This window comes from Patagioenas fasciata, chromosome 3 (assembly GCF_037038585.1).
Source record: "Patagioenas fasciata isolate bPatFas1 chromosome 3, bPatFas1.hap1, whole genome shotgun sequence".
NCBI classification, from domain to species: Eukaryota; Metazoa; Chordata; class Aves; order Columbiformes; family Columbidae; genus Patagioenas; species Patagioenas fasciata.
Window position 1 is genome coordinate 78,942,992 of NC_092522.1, and position 14,362 is coordinate 78,957,353.

The 14,362-nt window shown below is 43.2% G+C and overlaps 1 protein-coding gene across 2 annotated transcripts in view; it reads right to left on the reverse strand.

Moving 5' to 3' along the window:
- Positions 1-14,362, reverse strand: part of SOBP (sine oculis binding protein homolog) — a 117,737-nt gene that overhangs the window by 49,415 nt on the left and 53,960 nt on the right. Inside the window, exon 5 of one of the 2 annotated variants that reach the window (XM_065834291.2) lies at positions 3,581-3,676. The exons of the other annotated variant lie outside the window; for it this stretch is intronic. Within the exon in view, the coding sequence (XP_065690363.1) occupies positions 3,581-3,676 (96 nt within the window). The remainder of the gene's footprint in view (positions 1-3,580; positions 3,677-14,362) is intronic. 2 annotated transcript variants of the gene reach the window in all.

A 14,362-nucleotide genomic window follows, 5' to 3' on the forward strand; every position in this document is an offset into this window, starting at 1 on the left:
CTGGCTAGGGCCAGGGCTGTGGGCTTTTCTCTGGCCTTTTCACTCTAGCCTGCCCTTTCTCAGCAGTTAATCCCATCTCTCTCCCCAAATCCACTATTAGTTGGACTGTACTGCTCCCTGACAATCAGCTTCCAGAGGACTAAATTCTACCTTTTTCTTCTGGAAACAAAGAGATGTGCCTGAAAGAAAAGCTTCCAGCCACTCACAGAATAAGAAATTAAAATCCTGAGGTGGTGCCTATGGGAGAAGAGTGGACGGCTAGCCAACACAGCATGCTGGCCCGGGTCTTTAAAAATAAATTCGTTTTATGTAGTTCCCAGTATTTATCATGGGTATCTTAAAACATGATGCTCAAAAATACTGAAAAGTTTACAATGAAAATTTTATGTCCTCATTGACTAGAGCGTCTTAACCTCTCTGTTTTCTACAACGAATGGCATGACACGCAACAATCTCTGGACTTCATGTGGGAAATGAATACTCCAACCTAATCCCGTAACTGCACAATGGCTTTCTATATCAACCAAAATCTTTCATTGTCACTGCTTTTCTTAACATGCAGAACTACCGCAAGCACTGTGGGGTTTCTTTTGCCTAAATTGTATCTCATTCTTCCTCCTATTTTCTACCAAGGTGTCTCCCTCTCAAAAAGAAACAACAACGAAATAGCTGAGTTGTACCTCACTACCTAAATTATCTCTTCTTCTGAGGAGTAAGCAATGAAAAAGCATACAATTTGCAACAGTCTGTGTTACTACGCTTTCAATTGTCTCCAAGTACCGAGGAGTTAAAGCTTGCCGTGCGCGCCTGTGACCTGGCACGCAGACCCAGCAGCAGCACCCCGGCTCCGGCAACCCATCCAGCAGGCCCTTCCCAGCACCAGCACTTCCCAAACACAGGAGCCTGCACTTGCCTGAACAAACCCTGCTGGAAAACGGCAGCTGAACCCTAAAGCACTGAAGGCACTTTTGAGCCAAAGCCTCCAATTTCACCTGACAGGCTATTACAGTACTCTCAACTGTACTGCGAAAACTCCAAGGATTTCCTGATTCTCAAAAGTATAAACAAGTTTCAGTTTCTCTTTCATTTAAAAAATCCCAGCTTTTCACTCAGCCAGCATCTGACTTGCATTGTTAGACTCTGGGTAAGTTTTTATCATTGGGAAAATATTTTTTTAGAGGAAGCAGCTGTCGCCACTCCTTTCTTTCATATTTTTTTCCCCTTCTTCCCTCCCAAGGAAACAATTCCTAGCACAAATGTAGGAATACTGACTAGCCTTTAGGAGAAAGATGGTGTCTTTAAGACCAGTTCCTGTGAAATTCACTTTACTCTCCAGAACATTTAAATATAGTATTGTTTCCCAAAATAGTAAAAATACAGAAGGAAAACCACTACCTCTCTGTGAAAAACATAGCATCTTTGACAAATAACACTAGCCCCACATCACCAAAGCCTAGCCTCAACATCATATTTCCACTGAAAGTTCCTACAATATATCTTCAAAGACAGCAGAAGTACATATTAATTATTTGTCTACTTTTGTTTTCACATACAAATTGAGTACAGACTACATCCCTGCCAGTTTTGTTTCCAATAGCATAGGAAAAATAAAACTATGACAAATTACTTTTATTACTTCCTTAAACAAGAACTGAAACTTGTCCAAAAAGCAAATGAAAGACTAACTTGGATGACTTGAGGTTTTGCCAGATGCAGGGGTGATATAATAAACTAAAAACTTAAATGCATTAAATAGAGGAACAATTAACTGGGTATTAAAAGAATGCTTGATTTAAATAGCACAAAGAGGGTTAATTGGTTCATTGATTGCTTGCACTAAAAATAAAGCAGATTTTCAAACGAGGTAACACATGACTTATTTTATATTGTGCTGTCTCCCAAGTCTAGCTGCACTCCTCCTACATCAAGAAACCCTATTGGCTTTGGGGGCATTTTGGTGTGCTGTGATGGTTCGTCAGGCCTGATTTGACCAGCCGCACAGTAATTAAGCATGGCCTTGAAGAAACAGTTTCACTTACTCGGCACAAGCATTGTGATTGCACTGGGGAATTGGTTTTTGTGTTGGTCTAGCTTCCTCCCCTTAGGATGTAACTCTGCTGCCCCTGAAACCAGCAGGAAATTTGCAAGGTGTTTAAGAGGAAGGAAGACCTTATGGTTTATGTCGCTTTTTGCTGGGGAGAATTATCCTGGGAACACACTGATCCTTCTGAGTGACACCTGTGGCTCTAAAAGGTGTTGTCATGACCTAACCGAGGGGTTGGCTCAGCACAGGGGACACCTAGGGTAGGTGACTCTATGAACCCACCAGTGCAGGTGAGGCCAAGGTGCTCTTGGGCAGGAGCAGGGACTGGCCACCATCCCCAGGGCTGCTGCCCTCCGGTCTGGGCTTCTCCAAACAACCACTTGAATCTGGGGACCACCTTCAGCACTGGTTTATATCAGCTCAACAGCTCGCCTTCGCTGGGTGTTGCACCTGGGGGACCGAGATCAGGATTTGGCCCTGCGTCCTCTACGGGGGAGGCAGACATGGGTTTCAATGCGGAGGAAACACAGCTCACTCCTCCACCGCCGCCCCCCTCTGCTAGAGTTATAAGGAGAAAAAAAGTGGTGTTGTTTCAAAATATACTACCCCGTGTTCTGACTCTCTGCAAATATTTCCATTTAGACAAACGATACATTTTACTTAAGTGCGGCTGAGAAGAAAGGTGAATGTGAGGGAGAGATCTACCAATCCATCTAAAACTCCCTTTTCGAAAGCCGTGAGTGAATCTCTCTTAAACGTATTACAATTCATTCTCTGTTTACTTTAGGCAAACAGAAAAACTCATCGTGGAGCACTCATTTTCGCAAGCTAATCAAGAACATTAGGTCCCAACAGATTCATTTAATAGAAATATAATAGGCATTCCTGCTTGCTTTTAATCTTGCCTCGCTGCAAATGCTAAAATGAACAGCAAATTAACCCTGCCTTGGAACAGAGATTCTTTCACAGCTGATATCATCTCTCTTACGGCTTGTAAACACTCCCAGCTCCCTCTACGTGCTTTCCCGGCTTTCGCTCTTTCCCCGCAGCAGAGGAGAGAAGAGGAGTGGAGTGGAGAGGAGAGGATGCTCCCGCCTGCATGCAGTGAGGAAGGGGAGGAACAGGCGAGCTCTGAAGGGAGCCCTGCGTGTCAGCAGAATGACACCAGAAAACACAGCAGAGTTAAAAGGTGGATGGGAGAGTGAGTTTTGGGTCATCTCAGGGGATGTGTGGGGTGGGGGCTTTTCGTGCATCACCAACCGCTACCTGTGTGGCTCTCCCTGATTTACCGTGTGAGACAAGGCAGTACAACAAGGCCATTCATGTGCTGTTACCAAGTATAAGAGATTTTTCAAGCAATCTGAGATCTTAAATTGTTCACGGATAGCAGAACTAGCATCAGAACAGGAAAAAATAAAAACCACTATCATATTTCATAATGTATGTCATAATGAACAAAAGCCTTTCAAAAAAAAAAAAAAGGTTTCACTGTGCTAAAGTAACAATCTAGACTTGTTGTAAGTATGTTATTCTTACAAGTAGTTCGCAGTTATTCTTGAAGGCAAGTCTTGGAGTTTCCTTAGCATAGTGCTGCTGGGGAAAATTTTCAGCATGTCCATCTTCATCTCTAGCCTGAAGGAAAATATAATGGCCTATTTAGGGACTTACAAATAATGGAAGGAAAAAAAAAATAGCTAAAAGCATAACAGCTCAGATCATTAAAACAGATGGGAATCCCAAAATACAACATTATTTAAACGTTTGTTTAAATACGCAGTACACCTTTTAGATATGAGAACTTGGGATGTTGTTTTCTTACATAGCTCAGGTTGAACATGCAAATTCATTGCATTGCAAATAATTATAACAACAAAAGACAAACCCAAAATGAAATATTTGAGCTGGAAACTGTGAGTAACTCAGGGTTTCAATTGCATTTTTCAGGATTACATTACATATGTACTCATTTAAACTTTTTGACATGCTTAAGCAATCCCTGCATAATGTATTTTCAGTTTAACAGCAAGGCCAAAAAAATAAATACGTTTTCATAGTCATCATTTACATGTAATACTATTATAGATAAATGGATTCCCCCTCCATGTTTAAGTGAAGCTTTGAAAGGAGCAACCATCTAGCGAGAACAATGATCCTTCAGTCAAATGCGGTCAAAATATTTAATGACAAAGATGCATTAAAAGTTACTGGTTATTTAGAACTACACTGTTAATTAAGAAAACTGAAGTTTAAATGGAGACATTACCAGAGCCCATTAGCAATCCTGCTTGCATATAGTATTTTTCCCTTCTCATCTACAGCATTTTCTGCTTTTGAGTTAAAGCAAAAGGGAGAAGCAGGTGAAAGGAGGAGTGTCAGCAATACACTCATTACACTGTTCATTTGGGTGACACTTGCACTCCGTTCCGCTCCATCTCATCTGATCCCTGACTGTTCGCTCTCTCCCTCTCACAGCCTCACGAAATTCACAGCTGAGCTGTCTCCCTCACATATGGCTTGCATATAATTATGCACATTCCATTTTACACTGCATTAAAATGATGAGCTCCTGGCTCCCTGCCAACCTATTTAAATCAGCCCCTGCCCAAAAGAAGCTGGGGAGAGGAGGAAGGGCAGAGGGTGGGGGTGAAAGTGGGGGCGAGGGGAGAGGCTGAAGGCGACAGGGTGAGGATCAGGTAGCCCCACTCCCTGTACCTCCATCTGCCCCATGTCCCCTCCCCAGGGTGGGGGGATCCAGGGATGCCCGGGCTCAACGCACACAGATCTCAGAGTGTTGTAGCCCCTCACGGTGTGAGCTGCCTGTCGTCGTGTGTCACACTCCCACCACCCAGGCTTTTTCAGCATTGGCATTTATGAAATATATTTACACCCTGTATGCTCTACGGGTTGTTTGCCTTCCAATAGGCTTCTGCCCTTCCCCGGGGATATGGGGTTGGGAAAGAGGAGCCGCAGATTAACAGCATCAAGGATTTTTAGAAAAACATGAAGGGGTTGCACCTCATGGAAAGCCCATTGAGTCCAGCAAGCCTCTGCTTCTTTGCCATAGGGCATGAGCAAACTCTGCCTGACAGAAAATACCATTTTAAAAGTGCAAGGTTTGTCCAAAGTATGGAGTAGTACCTACACTGATGACTATTACAAAAAGCAGGAAGTGGGAAACAAGTTTATTCTGTACATTTCCTAGCAGTTTATATGTATTTTCTTTCACTGCTCTCAATAGTTGCAGGGTGGAAAATGTTTAAAATTTTTCTTTCAAACCACAAGGAAGAGGCAGAGCATTCCTGAGCACCTGAAATCACTTTTATATTGACACAGGTTTAAATGTATTCTTCTAGCTATTAGTTTGAAACTGAGACCTTTTTCATGCAATGAATCTATTCCCTATGCTCCGTGAATAAAAAGCCCAAATTCGATCATGTTTTGTAAAAAAAAACCCAATTCTCATTTTGAAAACAAACTTTGTCCTTCTATGAAGGAATACAGGTGAAGAACTGAAGCTCTTTCAGGTCATCTAGGAGACAACTGGGGGACAAATGCCTTAAAAATGCCTTGTAAAAATAGAAGCGGACCTGTCAGCTCAGGATCACAGGTGCCAATGGGATGCTCGGTGACAGTGAGCCAGTGAGACGTTGCGCAGGGCACAGGTGTTATGTTGGGCTCTGAATGCTATCAGCGCCCCCAGACCCCTGAAATTGTATCTTGGCTCTATTCTAGACTTTGTGCACGTGATGGCTGGCACATTGTAACCTGCCAGTGACCCTCTGGTGCATTATCTCGGTGCACGCACACACCTTGTAAAATGAAATGGATATCAGGGTGTTTGTAGTGCATATGTCAAAATATAGATACAAACCCCAATGACCTTGACCCACATACCAAAATTGCCAGTTACACAAAGGTTATTCACCCTTGCTGACGGCAACATGTCCCCCCTCCTGCCGATCCAAACCTTATTTTATTTATTTTTGGATGCCACCAAAAATTCCTGTCTCAAAAACCAGTTTAGCTACATCCTGCTATCATTTACTCAGGCAGCAAAAGTAAACTTAGCTTAGCTAGCTGGTTTCCATTGTAAAAAATACCTATTCTTAGCAGCCAGGGCTATTTCCCCAGCTGCTTTACGTGAATTCATTACTACCATCTTCCAGTTGTAAATAATTTGAAGAAGGAAATGCTCTTACAATGTTCAGCACTGTTCTTAGTGTATTAAAAGAGTGGCTCAGAGCTTATCTTGCCATGGTAATGTTGTGATATGCCTGTATCTACACTGACTCACTCTCAATTGCTGCTGCACACCAGTGAGTGACAGCCTGAGCTCCCCAGCACCTCAACCTCACTCACAGCATCTGCAGTTTCTCCATCAGGCCTGGCTGATGTCGTGGTTGAGACGGACAAACGACAGCCATGGGATGCATTTTGCCTGCTATTGTTTAAAAGGAAGCAAGTGAAAGAAAACCCAAGCCAAACCTGTGATCTCCGATTTTTTAAAATACTTTTAAACTGCTAAAATGGTTACAGAAATGCTTGCATCAAAAAACGTACGTCCAAAATGCTAGATGCAATTGATTGCATATATGCAATATATGGTACAACTGCTCTCACAGCACATTTTGTTCCAAGACAAAAAAAGCTTCAGCTCCTGTTCCGAGGCCTGGGACCATCACTGAGTGCTGCTAGTTTTATCAGCACAAAACTGCTGCAACTTCACTGTGGCAGCTCCTCTCCTGGGATTTACTGAATCTCCTAATTCAATAGCCTCTCCTGGCAGGCAGCCGCCTTCCTGTCAGCTGCATGGACTCTGAGAGGGAAACCTGCCCATCGTCAGCCCATGGGACGCTGGGCTGGACACTCGACAAAACTGGGCAGAAGACAGCACGTTACCCAAGGAGCAGTGCTGGCGAGGAATATGTAGTGAGGAAACTGCAGAGAGCTTGGGGGAGCTGGCTTGGCTGTAAGGTCAGCCTGATGATGGGCTGCGCGGGAAATCGTGGCCTTTAATTGCAGGTTAGATATCAGGAAACCCTTCTTAATGATTGGTACAGCAAAGCACTGGAGCAGATTGCCTAAGGAGACTGTCAAAGCCCCATCACTGGAGTTTTTTAGGAGCAGATTAGGCAAACATCTGTCAGGAATGACATGCACAGAGTAGCTCCTGACGTGGAGACGCTGGATGGATGAGAACACCTCCCTTCTCAGGTCCCTTTCCTCTCTGCTTTCTACCACTGAGCTTTGAAGGAAAATGGCACAAGGGTAAGGAAAAAAAAATTAAAGAAAAGGACAGAAAACAGTATCTGAAAGGACCTCTCTGAAAATAGCACAGCATTTGATGTTCAGAGATATGTGTACTCATTAATAAGTGCATGATGACAACTATCTTTGGCTACACGAACTGCGCTGTCTATTCATAAGCCAGCCAGCCTATATTTGTGAAAGATGCCAATAGTTTGGAAACAGACTATATACTAAGTCAAGATTCCTTTTTTTAACAAGACGGAGGAAGAACAATCTACAGCAGAATTTCCTCCTCTCTGAAGTACATGGATATTTGTTTCTCCTTATTCTCGGAGAAGAATTATCTTGATCCAGACAGAGGATTCCTTAGCTTCAGTCTAAGTCTTTTTATGCAGCTTTAGCCTTGGGAGAGGAAATCTGTGCTTACATTTTAATATTAAGGGCAGGATCTTATGACAGTGTAAGTCACACGGCAGGCTGAACAGCATAATTGATTAAGATGGAACTTGTTAATGCAAAGCTTCCACTAAAATGGGACAGTGCATTTGCAATGAAATCTTACAGCTTGGTCTACAAAAGTTTAACGCCACTTAACTGAAAACACCTAACATCTATTTCCTAAGAGCGACGGCCACTTGTGCAGTGCAGAGCAACAGAATATTAGCCTGCCTACTCAGGATAAAATTGCCACCTGATTTCCATAAATGTCCTTTAAAACAGATGAAACATAGGACCGTTACCCCCAGTTAAATGCAGGCATTAGTTGAATGGCTCTGGTAGGACAAAAAAAAGCTGCGAGAAGTTGAACAGTGTTGCTATAGAAGCGCAGATAACTGCGACGAGGCTCCCATCCCGTGGTGATGAACAGAGGAAGTTCACATCACCCTTAATACTCTTGTCCCCAGAGGCTGGCCGCAGATGGGAGCTGAAAGCCATGGTTCCGTTTCCACCACAAAGGTTATCTCTCCCTTCACTGAAACTTGAAGGAAATCCTCAGGGAGACCCTAATCCTTGAAATTCTAGTTCCTGTGCATTTCTGTTCTCCCAGATAATCAATTACCATGGTCTCTACATTCACTGTACCAGCAACGGTAAAAATAGTACTAAACTTCCATCTGTTGAGTATATTCTTCCCAGAAAAATGAACACACTTGCTGTGGGCTGGGGAAGCAGGGGAGCCCGACGCCAGGGTGCCAGGTTGTGGCTTTGCACTGGGAGCAGAGCAGGGCCAGGGATGATGGTCCGGAGAAGACAACACTGGCTCAGCAACTGGGCAGTGACAGCAGCGAGCGAGCCGTCAGCTCGGGGAAAGTCTTCTCTCAGCGAAAGCTCCCACTAACGTTCCACAAGAGGTTTGCTTTTCACAAGGATGTCAGGATTTTCCTGATTTGCAGAGTGATGGAATAACCAATATTTATTAGCTTATTGCCTCTCTCGGCTGCACTCTATTCACTAATCCCTACAGTTGTAATATTTTGCCACTCTGAGCCTCTAAAATCTTCTCAAGCTTTTTGAAAAAGTCCCAGGTATTTTGAAACATGTCAAAACAATGTCTCGTAAAATCTCTCAAAGCCCAGATCAGTGAAAATAAAAGACCTAAAAATCACACTATGTGTTTATCGTCTCGTTATCACTTTCATCCCACTAAAATCGATGTTATCCTTTTGTCTGACCTTCTGTGACCAGCTCAGGTTAGAGGTGGCCACCCTACCCAACATTTCCCAGCCAGGGGTCTCTCTGCAGCAGTGGCTCTCTGTGCAGTTGTTGGTGGTATATGGAGAGCTTGCAGGTCACGTGCTACTAACTCCCCTTGTTTCCAGCTGCTAAAATGAATTTAAAGACAGCTAAAAATACATTAAATACTTTCCTAACGTTATTTTTCCATGTAAGCAACTGCTGTAGTCACCACAGGAATGTTATTTGATCACCAACGGGAGGGGAAGTGGTCCACGAGACAATTTGTCTACTGGAGATGATCTATAAAGTTGAAAAGAAATTGGGAATATGCCCTCTTATAACTTCTTTATTAAGGATGCAGAAGAAAACCAGAGGGACTTTTGTTGACTTCTTCTGCTGCTTCGTCTCCTCTCCTCACACATGCCACCCCAACATGCACGTGAACACATGTACCAATACACAAGTGCACATTTCCTCCCATTATTTAAGTTAGGAGTCAAGACCTTGTCTACACTGGAAGAAGTCATTGGTGGACAGAAACCAGCAGAACAGTATCAGCACGGCAAGTAAAACCTTGGGAATGTGCAGGGCTCCTCCCGGGGCCTGAGCAGAGGGCATTCCACTGGACACAGGTCTGTGCCATTTTGTTGGCTGGGATCCATCCACAACTGTCCTTGAAATCTCTCCCTGGCACTCAGCTGCTCCTGGCTTCTATACATTAAGAGTACAGCTGTGGAATCCCTTTCACAGTGAAGTTATATGGTCACTGAGGAGGAGCAGAGATGTCCCTGTGAAGATGCAGTCCCTAAGTAGAGCTTGAGGTTCCATTCCCTGCAGGTATCCTCAGCAAGACAAGGGATCCTATCGTTGGCACATCTCTTGGTAAGAGCTGTTTATGTGTTACTGTGATACGCCCACTATAGACAGTGAGGAATCTAGACCCAAACTCTAACCTTTGTTCAAATTTTAGCTGCTATTACAAATGTGAATACAAAATCTGAACGCAACACCACTAATGGCAAGACTGGACTAGAAAAGCAGCTTGAGTCCACGTGTTCAGGAGAAGGCTGGTGTGGAAATGTCTTCAGGAGCCAGCAGTCTGGCTAGTGTGATTAAAACCGGAGAAAAGACATCATTCAGAATATCCTGCAATCTTCTCCACTGTGCTGACAGAAGAAATACCCCCTTGACTTTAAAAATAAATAGTCGCCAGGTCGAACCTGCCATTCTAACCAAACCCAACCCACAACCCCTCATTGTCCCTTTCTGAACTGGTATAGAACTCCTGGGAAACAGGCAGTTTTGCTGAGAAAAGCTGCCCCAGAAAAAATGCATTACGACAAAGAAGGAGAAAGTGCCAATCTGTGGAATGATAGGTCAGTGTTTCTGAAATTATCCTTGTCAAAGCAACTGAGGAATGTCACGTTCATTTTCTTGCATAACTGAAACACACAAAAAATCCAAACGAATGTGCCTGAAAATCTGATAAAAGGTTATTTATGGATCTTTTCTGGGTTTTGTTTTTTCCTTTTTTTTTTTTTTTAATAATGCTTGTCTTCCACAGGCTATAGATCTGAAAGGTCCAGCTTTCTGTATTAAATTTTTCACTCAGAATTTCATGGTATAAAATTATCCAAACTCTATTATAATGTATGTAATATTGTAAGTGAATCAAAAGGAAATACTAATAACAGTACTACCCTAGTGCCTGCTAAAATAATAACTTTCATCCTACTGCATTTTAAAGTCACTCAGAACTTACTCCTCCCCACCCCGAAAAAGATTCAGCTTTCTGGATTCTACATGCCTTTTTCTTCCCCTCCCCTAGTTTTGCTTTATATACTTTATAGAGGAACTCTGATTTCCTGCTGGACTTCTCATCCTTCCAAGCAAAATCAGGATTTTCTTTTTACACAGCTTGCAATGCTGTACCTTAATAGCCCTTTCTACCACAGTCATATTTGGAAAAACAGATGATCACCTTCAATTTCACAACACATCCAGAAAGAGCAACTGAAGCAAAAATAGTGGTGTCTACAGCCCTGGACCACTCTTCCAGTTGTTATAGGAAGAGGAGTAGAAGGATTGAGATGTTAAATGACTCAGGTCCGTGAGCAAGCGAAGGTGGTCCAGCTCAGCCTCAATCCAGTTGCCTGAGCAGGGAACTGCCTTAAGCTCTCAAATGAAAACTCCACATTAAAGTTCATCTTCCCACTGCATTCCAGAATCATGCACCTTTTTCCTTCCTGTATCGGCTAATAACCAGGCAGTTTCTGCAGCTTTACTGTTTTCCACAGGACTGCGCTACCCTTTCCCTGGCAGGTCACAGCACGGTGATATATGAGAAGTGTTCAGGTGGCTGCCTCAAAAGCTAATTTTTCAAACTGCACAAACCTTTACCCATATCATAAATTTTTAATAGCCAGTTCTGAATTGCCAAAGAATAAATATGATAACAAACACATCACATTGAGATAATTCGAAATAAACTTTGTTTATTGCCCCTTTGAACGTTTCTTCGACAAGTCACAGCTGCGTGGGACCTTCATAAAAGCGAGCCTGGTCCTGCTAATCTCCCTTCTGATTCACGACAGGCCTGAACCAGAGACACTAATGGACTGTGCTTGACAGTTATTGCAACATATTCAATACACAGACTAAAATACAGCTAGGAAAGAGATGAAAATATACTACAGACTTCCCAGCAGATTCCATTTTTGTAATGGGTACCTCACCCCAGCACAGCTGATAAGCTTTCCATCTCTTCACATTCCCTACTTATTACAATTTATGAGATAAATGCATTTTCCAAAGTATTCTGTGTGGGTCACTGTCAGGTAGCTCAAGTATCCCTTCTCACTGCTGCTGTTTCTACAAGGGTTCCCCAGCACAGATGAGAGTCCTGCGATTGGCAAGCGCACATTTCTAATCAGCCTGCCAGAGAAGCAGGGAGGCAGAAAAAAAACACACAACATCAAGGGAAAAAGAAAAAAGAAAAAGAAATCCTCAAATGTTGGTTATGGTTAGCTAAGGCTCACAGACCAAACAAATCACAGTCCCTAATGAATTTGTTTCAATGCATCTGCTTATTTCAAGCTTCAGCATTGTAAATACCAGAGCAACAATGCGGATTTTCTCTGATTGCAGTGTCACATATATGATTTATCATCTTGACTCAGAGCATATTTTTTTAAAGCAATTGCAGGCTGGTTTAATGAACTCCTCTCCCACTGGCTTTTATAGACTAGCGATGATCAACATACCATTAAGATAAACCCCGCGCCCCATCCCTCCCCTCTCTGACAGCTTGCCTTATTTGCCTCACAACAGTCAATATCCAATTAAGAGGCAACGGATTTGATCGATACAGAAGGTAACAATAAGACTTAAACAGCTGGTAAATTCTACGCGTACTCTTTTTCTTTAATTCCCATCTTTGTGGTATACAAACAATTCTGCACTTTGAATAAATGTGGAGAAGGAAAAACAATAGACAGGTCTAGTTGGTAAAGCTTCCCTCAAATGCACTATGTCTGCAAGCTATTCCGCAGCAATAAATGCTCAGCTTGGATCAATGCAAGACAGGCAGGAACCTATTCTCTGTATTTCTGTGGCCTTTTAAAGGGTGAAAATAGAAATCTCTCCCTGCTTTGGTTATGAGTGACTTGTCACTTGGGCTATTCACACACCAAAATAGAAGGGCTGTAATATTATTAAAGCAATCATTTATGAGCTGGGTGAAGGGATGAGTGGTCTGGAGAGGGGGGCAAAACCCAACAGGAATGGAGTGTATGCAGGAGAATGGGCAAGGAGAAGGTGAAAAGAAAGGAGGGGAAGCTTTGATACAAATGACATCTTCTACAACCTTAATATCATCTCCCAGTCTTTCTGCCAGATGATGAATGTCTGCAATAAAAGGTGGGACAGTGGCAGTTACAAGCAGGACAAAAGCAAAACCTGGTTGGTGGTGAGGAGCATTTGTTATAATTCCCGACAACCCAGCTGGAGGTCAGGGACTGAGGTCATGATATCGCCACCGGCTTTGGGTCTAATATCAGACAGAGTACTCCTCCCTGGCCTCCTGACACCTTTATTTGAGGCCTTTATTCAAAGTTTTACTGTCAAAGATAGTTCACAGAGCAATAGGCTGATACAGTCCAAATGAGGCAGCCCTCTTCTTCCAGGATTTCCACTCTTCAAAGAAGAAGTAGTGACCATGGGAGATGCCATGCTCTCACTTACAAACGGGACGTAACTCAAACACCTCAGAGCTTGCTCCCAATGCCGGCAAAAAGTTATTTCTGAATCACAGTGGCATGCTTGTATTTTCTACTGCCCACTGCAACCCTCTATCGCCCAGAGGGATTCCAGTAGCATACATCATGTCTAAAACCAGGAAACTAACTGTCCAAACTCTAAGAAAGTTTAGAGCACACAGATCCTTTCAGGCAAAGGTAGGTAACCAACTGTAATTTATCTTCCCAATTTGCCTTGGCATTTGAGAAGTCTCATTCTGAGTTTTCTCCTTTCTGTCACAATAAGATGAAAAACACCTCTGTCTTCTCAGTTTCCTTCACAACTGTCTTCTGTGGAGTGCAATTGCAGGTAGACTCTTGGCCAGGTTTCTAAGCCTACAGGAATCTACTTCTAACTATTCCTAGCAGTTTACTTCAGGCCCTAGGGTCTATCAGACAACTTTGTTTTCAGCTCTGTGCACTGTTATTACAGAAAAAAAATACATATAGTACTCTAACCCTTAAATATAGGCTTAAAAATTGGGATGATCCCACTAGAAAAAGGAGGAGGCGGAAACACATTCAGCAACTTTTTGTCTTCTGCATCGACTCAAATGGTTTGTTTGCTGCCTCCATCCCTAACCCAATCTGCTGGGCCCCATACCACTTGCCAGAGGCTTGTGTGTTCTGCTGTTTTAGTACCTCTCCTGTAACCCTGATTTGCTTTTTCCCACTCCTCCCCTGCAGCTCCCGTCTTGAAAAGCATCCCTTGAGGCTGCACCAGGCTCCTGCACGCTCCCAGCCAGCACTGCTGTCTCCTCACGCGTATGCATGAGCATCCCTACCATTTCAGGGGTGGCACTGTCAGCTTTTTAAAGCTTCCATGGGTTTATTCCAGCCTCTCATGTGCTTGTCGCTTATGTAACTCCCACTTGTCCAACACCTCCAACAAATACTTAGCAAATTACCTTGTTTATGGCTCTAGCCTTCTTTAATGTTTCCTCAGTATGCAATGGACTGTTAGGTCTCACCTCAAACGTATAACCCATTGTGCTGCTGGGCCCACTGAAGTGTAGCTTGTGGCTCTGCTCCCACAGGTCTGTCCCATTTTCCTCAAAGATGGAGCTACTGTTTCCACAGGGAACAAAAGAGATGG